At 43.0% G+C, this 19,834-nt stretch overlaps 1 protein-coding gene across 3 annotated transcripts; it reads left to right on the forward strand.

The window, feature by feature from the left end:
- Positions 1–979: 979 nt before the first annotated feature.
- Positions 980–18,171, forward strand: gata2a (GATA binding protein 2a). 3 transcript variants are annotated; one of them, XM_031567451.2, is made up of 6 exons: positions 980–2,148; positions 8,290–8,763; positions 9,967–10,548; positions 12,821–12,966; positions 15,621–15,746; positions 16,784–18,171. In XM_031567451.2, the coding sequence occupies exons 2-6, from the start codon at positions 8,538–8,540 to the stop codon at positions 17,084–17,086; spliced, it is 1,383 nt and encodes a 460-aa protein (XP_031423311.1). In that variant the 5' UTR covers positions 980–2,148; positions 8,290–8,537; the 3' UTR covers positions 17,087–18,171. The 3 variants fall into 3 exon arrangements, with proteins under 3 accessions (XP_031423311.1, XP_012696588.2, XP_031423312.1); XM_012841134.3 differs by lacking the exon at positions 980–2,148 and adding an exon at positions 7,724–8,013; XM_031567452.1 differs by lacking the exons at positions 980–2,148; positions 8,290–8,763 and adding an exon at positions 8,775–9,866.
- Positions 18,172–19,834: the final 1,663 nt, after the last annotated feature.

The raw sequence follows: 19,834 nt of genomic DNA on the forward strand, positions 1-19,834 counted from the left end.
ATGAAGCCGCTCAAATAGAAAAGTCAAGCCGTGATCTGGCACTGTGGCACCCCACAATGGGAGCAAGAGGCACATAATGACACGCTTCTGCACAGATGTTGTAATGGAGCAAATTAAGACGACCAGGCTGAATTATTGTATTCATTCACTGGAGGACTCTGCCACCAAGAAACAGCCTGTATCAGCCTGTCTTTGAAGGCCGTATACAGAGAAATTCCAACTAGGTTATGGACTGTTTCAAATTCTTTGAAGCATTTTAGATACTGTAGAAAAGCTGTAGAAAGGCAAACGTTACAAGTGTAAAGACTACATCTCCCCCTGTACAGAATGAAAATTAAATCAAACTTCTTTTGAATCCTAGCTGCAGATAAATTAAATAAATTCAATCAAACTTCTTTTAAATCCTAGCTGCAGATACATTCAGACGCCCATTAGAAGCTATGCGAGGATAAATAACTTTAAAACAATAAAGTTGATGACAAACAGTGACATATAAAATGGCACACACTGGTTGCGTTGTGTGTGTATTTTTCGTGCCATGTTCACAGTATAGAACCTGACTTCAACTTAGGCTTCAACTACGTTCAATATTAGCCTACTTTGAGTAGTCTTCTTTCTGTCCTTCTATCGTTCTTTCCTCCTTTCTTTCTATATTTTTACTTTGCTTGCTTGCTCTGCAACCCCTGTACATTTTCACTCTGTAGCCTACACTAATTTCCCTACTTGTCTCGATTGCCTTATTGACAAAGTTAACATTTTAGGCAAAAGATTTGAAGATCAGAAGAAGAAGCAAAGATTGGGGATTTCCAGGGATTTGATTGTTATCGTCGGCCTACTTGGCTTCAATTATTGTATCATTATAAGTAGTAGGTATGACTGATGTGGATAATAATGCTATTGACTGACGGACTTGAATTCGCTCTCGGTTGCCCAGTGGTGGCTGCAGGCATCGAGTGAACACGGATTTGTTATTCTAAACAAAGTAAGTAATGCAATTAATTCTGTCAGAGTTCACTTTTCTCTTTCGCACTCTCAGTTTTTCTTTTCTTTTGTTTGTGCGTACTCTTGGGGGACACAGGCGCGGGACGCAGCAGCCCTGGAGCCCCTGCACCTGCCTAGCCTCAGCGGCCGCGCACGAGCCCAGGTCTCGTGCCGGAGATTTGCCGAGGCTTTGCATGTTTTAAAAGTTGGTGTTATATGTGAGAGTGAGAAATGGGAGGCGGTAGTGAAGACTGTTTCTCACATTATCATGTCAAGCGGACGAGGAGGGAATATATTAACTTTTCTTTCTTTTTTTGAGGGGGTGGGACAAGGCAAGGGGCATTAATTATGTTCTGTTGGAAAATGATATGATCATACTTCTGCAAAGATGATATTGATGGAAACAAGCAAAGCCTGACAAAAATAGTAAATTCAATATTAGGGGAAATCTTTCTATGAAGTTCAAATTGCACTAGCGATGTCATAGGGTGCTTTTAAGTGCCGTTTTCGATCAGGTGTCAACGTCTATGATCAACAAACACTGCATACCCATCCTCTTTCCCTCTCCATTTAAGGGAAATCTTGCACTCTCGAGGTGTGCACTGTAGCGCGGTCAGTTTTTGACATGGCTGCAGCAGCCGTCTCGATCGAATATTATAAGATGATTAATTGAGTAACCACGGTAAACACAACCTCCTCGTTTCAGTCCAGCTCTAAAATATAAAAGCTTCGACCCGGAAGACGAGAGATTGGCTGACGCGCGGTTACGTTGCTGCAGCCTACTTCGTTCCATCAAGTTTTCTTCTACTCACAGCGTGAAGGGCATGAGAACGTATGAGCACATCGCAGAGAAGAGGCTAGTGGAGCCAGCCCAGGTAGACTACCATACTATGATTTGACAGAACTCACTGGACACGGATTAACAGCGCTTTTACCATTTCGGAAGACCTTGTTAGAAAGTTACAAGGAGGGCCACGGACAGTTTGCCTTTCGGCCACATCATCTGCTCCGAAGACGAAAGCAGCCTCTCCGCGCTATACGCAGCTCAGCAGTGCTCCGCATAACAAACTGAAGCACCTCTGTGCTGCCCCTTGGACTCTGGCATATCGACACACTGCACTCCTCATTGAAGAATAAACCAAGCAAGCAACAACACAAAGCCACCGGGTAAGAGGCATTTTATATATCCCCATAAAGCACTATTTTTGGTATAATAGATGTGGATTGGTAAACGTTACATTTGGACATCTTGAACGCGTAATATAGATATGATAGCCAGGTGCGAGTGTGGCGCGTTAATACATTCTAAAAATCCGTGTATTGCCGTTTATGTCGACTTCTCTTATTCACAATGTGGAAGATGGTTATTGAATATTGCTCCGTTAAATACAATTTGTGGAAATAATAACAACAACAACAGTAATAATAACAACAATAACATTAATAGTAATAATAATAATAATAATCTGTAGGCCCATGTTTTATATATTAGCCTATATAGCCGACATTACGTCTTTGTTCACGTATACATCTGACTGGTCATGCACTTAGTAGTCTAATTTTTGCATCGTCGTACATGCCTTCATTTCTGTACACTATGATTTTTACGTGAAATGCTGTTCAGTTCTTCTGAATCCAATACACAGCACTTGACTATGGACATTTGACTAACTCAAATGAAGGAAATCAAATTGTATCAAAACAAAGCCTGATCTGTAGTGGCAAACAAGAGGTCAAAGGGAAATAAAAAGCAAGAATTTACTTGGTGTTTTTTTTTTTTTTTGCATTAATCATGAAACAGTATGTGAAGTTACAATAATTTGTTACTTAATGAAAAATGTAACTGTCTCTTAAATCTTACCATATTATAAGTAGGCTTACACTTCAAAATGTACACACCAAGACAAAATAGTAGGCTACCACCAGCTTAATTTAAAAGTTCAGAAGAACATGGTCTTTCATATTTGTAGGCACTGGTTATAAATACAGTGAAGAGTTAAGTAACTAACCCAAGTATTAGTATATATTAAGTAAATATTAAATTGATGCCACCAATTGGGATAAATGACATTACTGTATTACCAAATGTATTATATTCATGATGAGCTTCTCTTGTGACAAGTAAATCCTACTTCAATTAAAGTAAACAAAACACATCCAGAAATTTAGTTTTCAACCTTTAGTGGAAATGCATAGGGATTCTAAATAAATTTTTTCCCCCTCCAAATAAAATGGTTTATGTGGTGCATGGAGCTACCAGCCAGGGAGATGAGTGTGTGTGCGTGTGTGTTTGTGTGTGCGTCTGTGTGTCTGTGTGATGGTGTGGTGTCATTATCTCACAGATAGATGGCTCATGATGACTGTATGGAAACTCAGATATCAGTTCTTTCAAACTCTTCAAGTATGCCTCCCTGACACTTTAAAGTCAACCTCACAGGCTTGCTGTGTTACTCAGGTATACACTGAGACACACTCATGCTCCCTGATTCAGCATGATCAGGTCCTTCTCTCTCTGCCCTGCCAGAAATGGAAGTCAAAGAGGGCCTTGGTTCAACATCAAACGCTGTAACACGGGTGTCCATTCAGTTGTTTAAAAAGGAGGAGGAGACGGGATTGGGGGGGTGGCGGGGTTGATGAGGGGGGGGGGGGGGGTTCAGTCTTGCTTCTTCGTCCTCATCCGTGTGATCTATCTTGGTGCAGGAGAGAGGCTGGTGACTTTGCCTCTGCCCGTGTTTGCCCCACTGTGCCCTGTCACAATCTAATTACCCGTGAGTAAAGGACAATAATGCTTCAGCTGGTTTCTGTCATTCCCCCATCCCCTAGTCTGCTTATCTTCACAAACCCTTCTGTGGTCCTACCGCCACCCCCTGCCCTTTCACACACACAGACACACACACACACACACACACACACACACACACACACACACACACACACCCACACCCATCCTTCCACCCCCTTCACCCCATGGATAATGATAAATGTGTGATAGGGACCAGCGGTGCGCGAAAGGCAAGCCCATTTCACGGCACCTGTTAATTATGGGAATGATTGGTCCTGTTTGTGGGACTAGTTCCATTCATGGTATGAGTAAGCCCACACACCACTTCTTTCCATAATTAATTTAAACGGTCATGCAAAAATGATGTCATCATCCAACAAAATTGGTGTCCAAAGCACCAAGCCACCCTCATTTGGAAATGTAGATACACACGCATACAAATATACACATGAGCATACACGACAACACCAGCTCACAATACACCAACATACACATCCTCATGTGTGTATACACACAGACACAAAGACACACACTTGTACACACAAGTAAAGGCATACGATGCATAGATGTACACATACACTCAGGCGTATACACACACACACTCGCACAATGTATTTTCTATTATACGCCTTCCTACCCAATGCAGACAGAGGGGATTTGGCAATGGTGGTGTGGTTCATGTTCAGGGCAGCAGGAAGGAGTTAGAGTGCTGCACTCAGTACCCTGGGACAGGAGCCCTTTGGGACAATACTGCTATGTCCTTGAAAGAGGACCTTCCTTTGTTCTGACTCAAATACAAACTGGATTAACAAAGGTATGGAATTAAGAGGAGTGGAGCCTGCTGAGTGATCCACAGAACAAACATGTAAACACGGGCAGTTACTGTGCACTGCTCACTATAGCATATAATACAATCAATGATCTCACACTAAGAGGATCTAGTTAACAACATCTAAGTCACAAGAGCCATTGGTCCATTATCACAAAAGTACTCAATAACTTCATATCAGTTTTTGGTTACAATAAAGCACGGGGCGAAAGTGACTTCGGTGAGCTGTGACTTTCTGTTCACTCTGTTTTACGTCATTTGTGAAAGCGCGTGTTAGATGGTACAAGGGATATCAGTCAGATACTGAGAAAGTACTGAAAAATCTGTTGTCAGATATAATGAAGAGAAGCTAATAACATTTCATCCTTCATGGAAGGTTTTAACAATACAGGTCTCAAGAGAAAATAATTTGACCTAGCCAGAACCACCACTGGAAAAGCACAGCAGGCTCCACAACAATTTCAGAATCTTTGCAGCTGTTTTGAGAACTGAACATAACGGAAATTTCTTTAAAAAAAAAAATAGGAGAAGGTGAAGTGGACACACTTTATAGTGTTAAGTTATATAGGATCCCTTTATAAACCAAGGAATTATCATTTCAGTGAACTTTCTTAATGTTTTCTCCAGAACATTTCAAAGGTATAGGTTGCATTTCAATTTATTTTATGCTTGACAGCAGGCCAAACAGTCACATTGTCAATCAAACAAATCCAAATACATATTCATAATAGGCTACCCACAATACTGTATCTTTTCCATATTACAATACTGTAAAAAGGATTGCAAGACAGGACCACCTCTCATTCGTCAGCTACATACACTCACTGGCAATGCAGCATGCCCATTCCTGGCGAGCTAAACTTGGCATCATGCAGCCACACGTATTTAATATTCTGCTCGGATAATGTGTCCAATTTGATCTCTGATCTACGAGTGTGAAGAGCAAAGAATTCCTCTGGGTCAGCGCTGAAGGCAGAGGTCGACAACCTGTAAATTGCTACTGCCCTTCCCTTAGACTAATCATTTCATTAAACAAACCACTCGAGCAGAACAAGGCAACATGCAAACTGCTTGTTTACTTAAACAGCTATTCGTCGAGATTCAAGAAAAATGCCAGTCGTTGCTGTTGTATTCAGGAGGTGCACAAAATCCGGCACAGTTCATGAGCTAGATATTCTTTGCTATAGCGATGTGGTGACGTCAACACGCGGCGTCAGAGTGGCGGCCAGTCTGGGTTCCGAGCTCCCTCCAATTATTGCCTGACAATCATTCGCTCGCTCTCTCTCTCTCTCTCTCTCTCTCATGCACACACGTAGGCTACAGACACACACACGATATTACCCTATGCAAATTAAAGAGTTGAGATTGATAAAACAAATCCGAGAAGTAAGCTTGTAAAACTTGACTTGTTAAAAAAATAATGTCACACTGGACCACAAATGTGACAAAAAAAACATAGAATTTATGTTTAGCCCTATCGGCTACGCAGAGTGACATGATCCCGAATATATAGTTAATACTTACTTTTAGCCTACAATACATAGGCTAATTTTAAATAGAAAGGACCTAATGTATATTCACGCGCAGCCTAATGAGCCATATCTTTCATGTGCCAGTTGTCGGATTAGCTCGAGACCACAGGTTTAGCCCGTGTTTTGGGCTGCATAGATTATGCGCCACTTCTGCGTCACTAGCAGACCAGATAAGTAAGTTAAATGAATATCAGATCAAATGGTTTATTTTGCGATAAACCCGATGATCATCGATTAAGTGATTCCTTAATGATCCCTAATTGCATCAGTTGATTGACCAAATAGCAAAAGATATTCCAGGATTGGCATGGCACTGGCACAAATGAATTTATGCCTGAAAACAGACTCCCCTAATCAATGGTAATCTCACATGATCACAATAGGTGCAGTGTGTACTTTAAGTTTAAAAAAGGTACAGAATAGTACAGAACAGTATAGAATATGGAAAGGCAACACAGAAGGACGAGAGCCAGACAAAGGAATCGACCCAATTAATGCCTAAATGTGTCTTTTTAGAACATGTTTTGTGACCGCTTCAGAACAAACTACTTGGCCTATGTGAAAACACCTTCCATCTAATTTCTATTGAATCAGTCATAGCCTCTCTAATTTATAGCCTATACTGTTTAAATTACTTATCTATAGCTCATTTAAATCAGGAGGAGACAGTGGTCAGATCTTGTGTTTACGTGGCTCCTGGCTTTATCTGAAGGCCGATCGGCGACGCTCTGTCTTTCTGCCTGGGGTGGGCAGGTCTGCTGGTTTTGCTGTGGGATAATTGTGAACAAGAATTAACAAAGTCTCGCTAATGGCTCCCACTTGGCAATCACGGCGTACTTGCTACATGTCTGCACCACCAAGTGAGCAAGGCGAGCATTAATATGTAAAGCGATGTTTGATCGTTTGGACTACGCATACCAAAGCAATGTTTGCACAAGAAGAATTTCGTGACAACTAATTTAAAACAATTACTCTCGCAAAACAATGAATCCCACTTTAGGAGTCATAAAATTCTCCGCCCCAGCCAATGCCTGAGGTGTCGAGAGCTGTGTTTGTTTGTAAAACAGCTTGATGTGAAAACTGACACTTGCTGTTTTTGTTATTTTAAACACCTCTATGATTACTGGATCGGTGTTAGGCTACTAAAACTAATTATAGTATTCTGTAGTCAATGGATCTCTAACTAATAATCTTAACATTGTCCTTAGCCTTAACAGCTTTCCACAGATAAGTATACATGTCTTAGTAAATAGGTAGCCTACTGTACTGGCCATTTTTATTATGCACTGTCAAACAAAACAAACATGTAGCCATTTTCTTATGTGGACTGTTGACTGTCACAGCCATGCAATTCACACACCTGTTAATTTAAGTGTTCCAATCCTCCTGGTTTATTTGTATGGGTAAAGAAAGAAGACATTATCATTTGGTAGGGTAAAGCTCTACGTAAAGTAGAAGATCTCAATAAATTGGCTTGTTGATTGATGTGTCTCTCAGTGCGTTCGGCGGTGACCATCATAGGCCGATGGCTCCAGTGGGCATCAGGGCGCACCGTTATGAACCAATTGGAGCGTGGGCGTGCACCGATTGGCCCGCTGGAGGTCACTGCGAACCAGAGACTCCTCCCCCGCTCGCATGATATGGAATTTACTGGCGCCAGTTCCGACAGTGTACAAGCACAATTCATTAATGAGCCAACTACGACTACGCAGCGACTGAGACTACTAGTCTTGAGAACGTAGACTACTTTAACAATTAAGTTACATACAGTTCTGCGGGAGAAAATAATTTCGCGTGTTGACAAGGAGGAGGATTAGCAATTTTCCATACGGACTAACATTGGATGAAATTACAATGAGGAAACTAATGCTGAAATGTTTATATGCGCTGTAAGTATGGACCTCTGATATTTAATTTTGATTGAAGTAATGCTTTTAAACAAGAAACCATTGCAGATAGAAGGACTTTGCACATTGTAATGATCGTTTATAACTTTACGTTTCAGCAATCATCGTTTAGGTTTGAGACGCGCTTAGGCTATGGCAGTTAAAAATGAGCGAATAAACGCGCAATGCGCATTTTTTTTAAGCAAACAATAGCCCATTACCAACCAGTTTTAATTCTTAGAAATGATAATAACCGGTGTTTTTTTATTTCTTTTGCAGGTCTCGATAAAGACGAATGAGAGGACAGACCGAGGAACCCCAGTTGCAGAAAACTACTGAAAGCAAAAAGGACACCAAAAGTCATATTATTATCATAGCCTTAAAATATCTTTGCTGCAAATCTACGGGACACAGCGCATAAGCTTGTTTCACTGACGGAACAAGCTAAGCCCTAGAGGGTTAGTAACTTTTAGGACGAACGTCGCCGAAGTTTTGATCCTACTTTAAAGTACACGGACGATTAGGAGATGGAGGTTGCAGCCGATCAGTCTCGATGGATGGCGCATCATCATGCGGTACTTAATGGTCAGCACCCAGATAGCCATCACCACGGCCTGACACACAACTACATGGAGCCCATGGCGCCCCTTCTACCCCCGGACGAAGTGGACGTGTTCTTGAATCATTTGGATTCACAGGGTAACCCTTACTACCCCAACTCAAGGGCCCGAGTATCATATGGCCAGGCACACGGTTAGTGGCACTTTTGCATTATGAAAATCTCCTCAACATGGCTGTGTATTTCTTAATAAATTACTATTTGTTGTTGTAAAATCGGGATATATCCTTAAGATGGCTGTAATGGGGCCTAGGCTCCCCTGCTTGTGTTGCACATTGATTTGAAATATTCCTCTTTGGAGCTTTTATGAAGCGATTGGAGTTATGGCTGTATTGGCTATGTTTTGTTTCGAGTCAGTTATCCTGTTCATTTAGTCAATACATTTTGTGGGTGCAAAAGAAATATTTAGAATACAACTGATGTTTGCTGAGGTCAAGCGTGATGGATTGCGGCCTGAAGGCACAAACTGTCCGGTTGCGGTTGGCCTCTAATAATTTAAACGATGTCTTTCATGCGTTCCGTGAAGCCGAAGCCAGTCCTAGACACCTCTGCCTAGGCCTACATAACCGAACGCCATAGTTGAGATTACAGTGTATTCACTCTTCATAGAGAGACAATGCGATTTCAATGAAAGCTGAACATTGCATTATTGTTAGCTGCTATATAGCTGTCACCACAATATGCAAAAAAGCAGAGATAAGAAGAAAGAGGGAGAAAATCCAGCAAATGACACGGGGAGGAAAGGGAAGTGCATGTCATTTATTCCCTCTCAGCTGGTGTTGGGGGAGAGAGAGAGCAAGAGAGAGAGACTTCCCGGATACAAAATCAAAACGAAAATTTCGGATAACGTTCTTCCAAGTTGCTTATTTGTGCGAAGCACAAGAAGAACTGCTCCAGGCGAACGCTTTCATAGGGCCTCTGTTTTGTATCTGTACTTTTCTTTCGGGCATTTTTCCTACTGTCACATTCTTTGTGTGTGGAACTTTCCTTTTGACTGTGTGAGGAGAGAAACAAAAGAAATTGGACGAGAAACAAAGAAATTTGTGAACACTCTCTATCGAAACTGATTGCGATTGAATGGTTTTGTGAACCATACAACAAAGCTAAAAGTCGTGGCAAAATAGATGGTAGGCTAATAAGCGACTTGGTTGAATCGTTACATAACTGGTACTTTTAGAGAAATCAAACCTAGCCTACTCAATGTCTAGTTCGTACTACCTGGAGAGTGAATCAACAGGTGGGACCTTGTTATGTTGTGAAACTGTTGTTGATATTGTTAACATTGTACTTGCTGATTTATGACGGGTGAGTGACACTTCTTTAATTTACCATTTTAGCTCGTCTCACTGGAAGTCAAGTCTGCCGACCACACCTTATCCACAGTCCGGGCATTTCGTGGCTGGACAGCGGCAAGGCAGCTTTCTCTGCTGCTCATCACCACAACGCATGGGCGGTCAGCCACTTCAGCAAACCCGGACTGCACCCTGCTAGCGCGGGTTACCCCTGCAGCAGCAGTTCCAGCACTGCTCCAGTGTCATCTCTCACCTCTGCGTCCCACTCCAGCCCACACCACCTATACAGTTTCCCTCCAACGCCGCCGAAGGACGTGTCCCCAGACCCAGGTCCTTCCTCCCCAACCTCCACGGCAACAAGAATGGACGAGAAGGAGTCCATCAAGTATCAAGTGTCGTTAACCGATGGCATGAAAATGGAGGGATGTAGTCCACTCCGGAGCAGCTTGGCGACCATGAGTGCCCAAACTCCTTCAACTCATCATCATCCCATCCCAACCTACCCTGCCTATTCTCTCCCAACACCCCACGACTATGGCGGCAGCATATTCCACCCTGGTAGCCTCCTAGGCGGATCAGCATCCAGTTTTACACCTAAGTGTAAAAGCAAACCCCGATCGAGCTCAGGTGAGTTCATTACCTCGAAGCAGGAAAAATCTGTAATTTAGTTTGTAGTAAAAGTGACCTGCGAAAGTAAGCCTGTGTTCATAAAGCCAACTGCTTGAGTGCTCTGGTCTTTACACTTGTACGTAATAAGAACTTTCAAGGGTCTGCTGAATTAATCACGGTTAAATTCTTAAAGCAGACCGCATTTTACATTACGGCCCTGTCAGGGCTCCTCTATTGTTCTCTCTGCACTTTTTTCTGTTCTCAACATGTCTGGACAGTTCTTATCGGACCAATCAGATTGGTCACTTGTAAACACCTTCAGCTCTAAAGGGATACTTAAGTGGTGTTATCAGGGTCACTGATTACTAGTGCAAATATTTTCAAGCAATGTATCTCGCCTATTCTATACTTCTATTAACAATTGTGTGTGGACATACAGACATACAATACATAGTACTATGAAGATATGCCATATGTTAGAAAAAGTTATGATAACGTTAACACCAATCTCATAAACCTATCGCAAAACAAACATTTTGAACAATTAAATATCTATCTATATATCTATTTCGTTGTAAGTTCTGAAAAGTTAGGCCTGTATGGCTTTTGGCTCGATGGTCATGTGTCATTTTAGCCTCATCTGGCTATTGCTCGGCTTTACCCTGTTTTCTTTTCAAATGAGCCTGTATTACGCTTTAAAAATGCAGGAGTCACGACGCTCTGGCTCCTGCCATATCCTGTATACCTCTGGGTGAACAAATCACGACGCGCACCCCGCCCACCCGTAGTCCCAACACTAACAAAGCTTCGGCGGGACAAGCCGTCACAGGCGACAGGGTCCCGCTGTTTGTATTTTTAAATGTGAACTGCTGTTGGGTTGCAGAGAACGGTTTGCCAGGGAAAATAAGATTATGATGATGTCGAAGAGTATAAAGACAACTGTAATGATCACTTTAATGCTAATTATTTATTATTTTAGCCTATTGTGCTCTTTCTTTTATTTGACAATTTTATGCACAACATGTGTGGCAGATTTATTTGCAAAAAAAAAACTGTGTTGTAATTGCTGTTAAATGGGTATAATGCCATAATCCCTTTACCTCTTGGCAGTTGAGTGCTCAGTGTTAGTCATTCAATACCTAAAACAGTACCTCAAACAACAAACAAAAGGAGGATCGTGCATACTATTATGGTTACACTTACTTGTTTAAATTCCCTTTCTAAAAAAACCCAGACACTTCTTTTCTACAGTTTTGGTTACTCGGTTGTTTTTTGTCACCAGCCTCTAAGCACAATCTATTGTTTTAACAACTGCATTCTCTTCTAACATGGAGAAGCCTTGCCCTGATACCATTACCTTCGCTTGACTGGTGTAGCAAACCAGAGAAAGAGCAGGCAAAATGGCTGTTTTACTAACAACAAACACTTCAAAAGGAACGGCTCTTTTGTCCAGACAAGATTCCTTTCTTGATCTTGGGAGGGACTGGGTGTTGCTGACATTATAATATGAATAATGGGAAGATGCTGAAGGCTAACAAAATTGGTCTGTCCAGCACGTTTTAAAGCTGTCTCTAAAGTAACATCTAATTTCTGTTAAGTTTAGATGAGATAGAGGAACGGCAGTCAGCTTTGTCTTGTAACTCTGGCACTGTCCGGGCCCAGGCAAACTGGGAGGACCACTACAAAATGCGAAAAATTCGTCAATTAAAAAAAAATGCAATTATGAATGTTCATTGGAAACACTCGATTTGAAGATGACATGTAAAAACTGATACAGAAAGAGATATTTTCCACGCATATTGTCACTTCTAATGCGGCAGATCTTTCAGTGTCTTAGAGGTTTCGATGTGTCCATAAACCTTCTACTACTGCAAACAGTCGTACGCGCTAATCTGATAAATTATGTAATGCTTTTTCTAAATGGACACCTTGTGCACTCAACACATTCTTGCTAGTCCTTTGACTTCCTGCACATCTCAGCTTACATGGAGGTGTCTGTGTCAATGACAGCTCTCCCGCTCGCTGGCAGTCCGAATTACAGACTTGGATTCAATGAGCCAATGATGGACATCGTCCCCATTGAGTCGATGTGTGTGATATCATGTCACGTAAAAATGTATTGCGTTCACCCAGCAGCTCTCATCGCCAGGGGTTGTGACTGGGCTGTTAATAGTAGTCCAGTGTTTTGGAGCATCTCTATGCTTGGTGAGCATTTGTGTGAGGGATGTTGTGCAGACGTCTTAATTATATAAATTTTTGTTTGTTTTTCTCTCCCCTGAATTCTGCACAGAGGGCCGCGAGTGCGTGAACTGTGGTGCCACCTCCACCCCACTGTGGCGGCGAGATGGGACGGGCCACTACCTCTGCAATGCCTGCGGCCTCTACCACAAGATGAACGGCCAGAACCGGCCTCTGATCAAGCCCAAGCGCAGACTGGTGAGTACCATAGTAGTCCAGCCGATCTCCTTCTTCAGACCACACTCCCCTGCCTTCCCCACACCACCTCGAGTATGCCTGCGAGAAAGGGGGGCTAAATGGGCGCACAAAGCCGTGGCCATGAGCACAATTCCAGGAAAGTTATATTTTCCCTATGATCTTCCGGGAATTGTTTGTCACCTTCACCCCCCGGCGATCCCCAACACTGCCTGATACAATACTGCTACTATTGCTATTGTTACTGCTATCATTATTGCAGGTACTTCGGATACTGTCACTGATACCAATGCCCGTACTGATTTAATTACCAACACTTTATGGATGGATGTGAAACAGGCCACATGCAGCATCATTTCTAAGCATAGCAGTTAAATATTAAAAAAAAAACATGGCAACTTCAAAATGTTCTTGTAGTACAATTATTTTTTTCTAATCTGGATATTGTAATTTTTTTTTTTACTTATGTTTCTGATTTGCTCCAGTTGATCTAACAGAGGTTTTGACAACCCAAATGTTTGGATGATCTCTTCCTGATTAGATCACTAAACCAAAAGGACAGAGGCACACATGAATCAATATTTAAGTAACCTACTGTTGATAGAAATAACATTGCATCCCTTTGTAACTCTGCGCAAGTATGATTGTAACCAGAGGGCAGTTGTATCCCCAGATTCTCTAAGACATAAATAGCAGTAGACTACAGAATAATGTTTCTGTTAGGACGATGGTCATTTACTCCAAATACAAGTGAGGACATATCTAAAGTTCTGTTCGATCTTCCAATCAAAGTGTATTTTTCCCGTGTTCTTTTTGCACTGAGTAAAGATGTTAGGGCACCTGTAATCACCAGAGACTGGCTGTGCTGCTCTCTGTCACGTTCATTTAGTCTGGGTTCATCGCCTTAACGCACTGCGTCAGATGATCGCAAGGACTGTGCTGGCGACAAATTATTTAATGGAGTGGAACAGCATTAGTCCATCATGTTATAATTTCATTTGCGCTCGCTCAGTGACCTTCAAGTGTGAATTACCCGCGCAAAGAGTCACAAGAGGCGTCTTATTTTCCCGTCGCGATACAAAGGACGAGGATAAATGTGATTGATTGTAAAGCGCCATGAGCTTGGATGGTAAATACCTTAAATCTTGCTAGGGTTGAATTACTCTTTTTCTATTCAATAATAATAATAATACAAATAATTATAATAATAGTATTGTTATTATTATTTCTAGTTCAGAAAAAAATACATTTACAAATTTAATTTTGGATTTTTCAGTTTGCTCTATTCTGCTATGCACTCCCGGCGAAAAGTCCATTATATTTTCCATGGAGTCTGAGGCCACAGCTTTGCCTTTTCAGCTGAAGTGTTTTCAGAGTTCTGTTCAAAGGCCATCCAGTTGTTTCCTATCCGGATATCTGCCCGGGAACGATAAGGAAGCTAGGCTGCCGGGTGTTTCCGTCTTCAACAAACCCTGCTGAATTTTGTACGGTCCCGGCAGGCCAGACTCTGACATATACTGTAAAGCGATTATCACAACACTGTAGGACCCAGTTATGTGTGAAGAGAGAAGGCAAAGGGCGGGAATGGTGGTGGTAGGGATTGGAAAATAAATGGATTTATGCTCTTGCTCTCTTGTTTGTCATGGTCGGTTGGCACTGAGCTTGAGCATCGGAATGCGCGTGTTTTTGTTTTTGTCTTCTTCTTTGTTTAAATGAAGACGGGGCAGCATTTTTTTAAATGCACTTTTGCATTGATAAGAATAATTTTAGACCATAAATCAAGCCGAAACACGTAGTTTCTTCATAGTTAGCTGTAGGGGAAGTGCATTGTATGCCTATCAATGTTTCCTATTATGTGTGAAAAATTGATCTGTAATGGACACAGACCGAACAGAGACGCGACAACTAGGTCCCACAAACGCCCCTCCCCAACACATCTTACTTGATTCTGTTGATCAAGGAAAAACTGGGCAACCAAAAGGGATAGATTAACGATGTATCTGACAAAGCTAATGGTGTATGGCAGCAATATTTGGTACAGAAAGGACACAACGGATTTTACTAGACGCAGCTTTTGCAATCATGCGCAAATTGGAAAATTGAATTAAGCTTGTATAAATGCACGGAATATATTCAATTAGTTCAATACAGAGGCGACTCCCTGTAAGCAATTTCATGTGTCTAACTGGCGCTGGCTTTGATGTTATTTGAGGAGCGTTTTGAAATGCTGTCTGGTCTAGAGTACACATAGCAACAGAAAGTCATAATATTTGTCACCCCAGCTACGCCGTAAGATCTTTATCAATTCCAACCAGGGAATGGAGCCCAAACCAGCTGTGCTATTCCATATCAGTTGGACTGTGGGCCTTGGTCGCAACTCAAATTTAATATTTTTTTCATTAGCATAATTGCCTCAAACACACTATTATCTGTCACATTGCAAAAATGGGTTAGCAGTTGGATGCTGCCTAGAAGCACTGTAAGTGACACCGTTAGACTTTGTAATTAATTGAAAATGCAAAAAGCTCGAGGTGTTTCCCAATAACTAAACATACCACATCACTTTCTAGAGCTGTAAATAATAAGCATTATTTTCTTTAGATTGTTTCTTTCTTCTAACCATGGCACTAAATTTGTCTTATCTTTCTTTTCACTAGTCCGCTGCACGACGAGCCGGCACCTGCTGCGCTAACTGCCAGACAACGACTACTACCCTTTGGAGGCGCAATGGGAATGGTGACCCCGTATGCAACGCCTGCGGGCTCTACTTCAAACTGCACAACGTAAGTGGCCAAATCACACGTTGAAAAAAAAACATGCACTGAATGCGAGGTGGTCAAGTGGGCGGACAGCTTTTATCGATTTAAGAGAAGGCAGAGATTGGGGACGCAAAGCCGGCTTTCCCTGTCAAGCAGAACCAGTTGGCCGTTTTGCCTTTTATTTTTCATGCGCCAGTTCAATGGGGGGCGTTATCCCCAAGAGGGACTAGAGGGTGGGACTGCCATTCAAGCACCGGCGTCAGTTATACCAATTCAATGTCGTCTGAAACTAGTCTTTTCATGTTCAGCGTGGCTTCTATCGCTATGTTTACAGAATGAGCAGTGTTTAAAATGAGAGTCATGGAACAATAGTGTTACATTTTAAACCATGCCAATAAACAGAGATACTTTGCCAAGACGCCATATGTACATGGTGCGCCATATATTCATGGCCCAAGAAGTGTGACTGTTTTACAAATCCACTGCACTTGTCTGCCAATACTTAACATAGCAGCCCCACAGAAAAGGCATTTCCCAACTTCAAAACAGTGATGACAACAGAAACAGTTGAATGAGTCTGACAAACTTTCTGAAAATGACTCTGGCCTTTCAGTTCCTCAATTATGCAGCTCTCCCATGGTTTCATATTATTCAAGTTCAGTCCCACTTACAGCATGAAGTAGTAGCAATTCAATCTATGAGTCATAAACAAGCGCACATCAAGTCTTCAGAAGTGTTTCAGTATAGATCAGTTTTCACAAATAGTAAACAACTGCTGCATTGCATGAAGAAAAAGCAATTTCAAAACTCATTTCATTCCTCTCCTACTGTGGTTGTTCACAGAATGGTACTTTAGTGTGAAACGTTTTGTCTCTATAAATTAAACACTTTTGCAATAACCCTGACCCAGAAGCAAAACCCTTTCCATGAATGTTTCTTAATGAGTTCTCAACACCACTATTTCTTGCCTGACCCCCACATCCTGATTTAATGACATATACAAATCACACTGCCACATGCTCTGTCCTCAACGCTAACCATTGCCTCAATCCCCTCCACAGGTGAACAGACCGTTGACCATGAAGAAGGAGGGCATCCAGACACGCAACCGCAAGATGTCCAGCAAGTCCAAGCGCTGCAAGAGGGTGGGTGACGGCTACGACGAGCTCTCCAAGTGCATGCAGGACAAGAGCTCCCCGTTCGGAGGCCATGGATCCCTGGGCCACATGGGCCACATGGGCCACCTGCCGCCATTCAGCCACTCCGGACACATGCTGCCCACCCCCACCCCCATCCACCCCGGCTTCAGCCACCCCCACTCCCACCACTCCGGCCGCTCGCCTGCCTGGGCCGAGCCTCACTGAGGACCTCTAGAATCCTCTAGAACCTCTGTCACACCACCACAACAACCAAACCCCCTCAACTTCGCCCGACGCCCTTGCTCTTGATCATCCTCATCCCTGTCTCTCATATCTCCTTTGGCCCCGTCTCCTGTGCCCAACCGACGTCAGTCACGTTCATGTACTCGCTTGTAGCCACGGTGTCGCCGCTCTGGGGATGATGGAGCGGAATGGACTTCGGCTGGACTTTTTTTCCGCAGAGGATGGACACACTGTCTTGCCCCAGTTTGGCCTATAGAATGGCAGAAGGACAGAACAGGACTGAGAGAGAATGAAAGAGACAGAGGTTTCTCATTCAGTGGTCATGGCTACGAAGCTGACTAGTAAAGAGGACCCCTTTGACCCATTTTTAAACCAACCTCACCTCTTTGAAAGATGTAAAAAAAATATATACAAAAAAATGGGTGTGAATGTGGGCACTCCTTTGCTTTATTTTTTATTTTTGTGTGCATATTTTGTACTGAGTCACTTTGGTACTGCCCTGAGTGAGAGGACAAAAGGGGATGAGAGAGAGAGAGAGAGAAGGAGAGAGAGAGAGAGGGAGTGTCTGGTGTCCCTGTGGTACTAACCACTGTGTAAAGCTGGCGGCTTTCCTATCGTGGACTCGTCTCCTTGTCTAGCAGAGGACTGGCCCCTCAGACACTCTGAATACAAATGTGTCTGAGACAGAGAGAAGGAGTGCTGCCCCACTCTCATCACCCCCGCCCCCCCTCACCCTCGCCCTCACATGCTGGAATAAAGACCAATTCTAAAAGACTGTACAAGAGGCAAGCAAAACAAACATAAAAAAGTTTATGAAGCTTAATTGTTATTATGGTTATTATTGTTGATATAATTGTTATTATGATAATTTATTTTCACTCTGTTTATTTCTATTTCGCTTTCCTCAAAACACATGGGTATATTGTTAAGAATATAATTTGATTGTTACTATCAAAAGTAAAAAAAAAAAAACACTGACTTATCCTAGCAAAAGCATTGTTGCTGAGCTGTACCTTTTTATCATTTTCCATTACACAAAATAAAGGAAATAAAGTTTTAATACTTAACAGTCTGTTCAGTCTGAGTCATGGAGAAAAGGGGACAAACTTCAAAAACAGAACTTTGCATAAAACTATGAATAGAAACCATTTTCCTGACATACCATCTTGATCTGATCATTTACATATTTAACTCTGTGCATTTCATTTCACCGGTCCCTTAATCCCACACACACACACACACACACACACACACACACACACACACACACACACACACATACATACACACACACACACACACACACACACACACACACATACTTGCGCGCACACACACACACACACACACACACACACACACACACACACACACACACACACACACACACACACACAGTGAGAGAGAGAGAGCTATGGGCTATGTACGTTGCAGAGAAGCGGAATTTCACCTTCATTGTGGAGTTTTGTTTGATACTAAGCAACATCAGATGTAATGAAAACAAGTTCCCGCACCCCCCAGCACTGTAATAGTTTAGTGCGGCCCGTCCCCTGGGAGAAGTGGCACTGTTTAAAAAAGCATCTTTGTGGGACAGAGGCCCCCGGCTGCTCCGCTCTGACCCAGACAGCAGGCTCCAAACACAGAACGCTCCTCAAGCTTCAAACACACACACACACACACACACACACACACACACACACACACACACACACACACACACACACACACACACACACACACAGCCACAGCCACACACAGACACACACAACATAAACACACACAAACATGAACATGCAAGGACAAGCACACACACAAACAACTATGAGGAGGAACACACACATTGACTTATACACATGAAGAACATGCAGCATGAACACACATGCGCACAAACACACAGAATAAAAGTAATGAATACTCACACAGACCCATGCTGTACAAAATGCATAGTGCCCATGCGCACACACACACACGCGCACACACACGCACACACACACACACACACACACACACACACACACACACACACACACACACACATACACACACACACAATATCTCTCCCTCCTTTATTCTTCACTTTAACCCTGTGTCCACCCCCCAGTCTCCCAGAATGCTCTGGTGTGGGAGCCGTTGAGTGGAGTGAGAGGAAGGACAGCGAGTCTTTAGAGCTGGAGAGAGGAGGAAGGAAAGGCAATCAGGCGGCCCGTGAGCAAACATGGAGAGGTGAGGGGGAGGGGGAGTGTGTATTTGTGTGTGTGTGTGTGTATGTGTGTGTGTGTGTGTGTGAGTGAGTTAGGGGGGTGATGCTCGGACCCTTTGCTCACAGATGTGCTCACAGCTGAGGGCTGCAGGAAACAGCCCTTAACTCTCTCTCTCATTTTCAGCCGTTTAACAAAAACCCAAGAACTGAGGAAACCGTCGGCAGGGGCCAACAGCTAATGAGAGAGGCCGATTAGAGGGGCCTCCATCTAAGGTCAACACTGGGGGCCTCGCTGCCCCTCGGCCCTCGCACACACACACACACACACACACACACACACACACACACACACACACACACACACACACACACACACACACACACACACACACACCCTCATCCCGGCGCTCCAAGGCCAGGTTGCACTGGCATTTAGAGTTGGAGTGCCTGGCCCTGCTCCACCCTCTCCTGCGCCCCCCCCTCCAACCCAACGCTCAGGTGTGAGTGAGGCACGCTGCCGGGCCTGAGGT

The sequence above is a fragment of the Clupea harengus genome, chromosome 5 (genome assembly GCF_900700415.2).
Source record: "Clupea harengus chromosome 5, Ch_v2.0.2, whole genome shotgun sequence".
In the NCBI taxonomy this organism is placed as follows: domain Eukaryota; kingdom Metazoa; phylum Chordata; class Actinopteri; order Clupeiformes; family Clupeidae; genus Clupea; species Clupea harengus.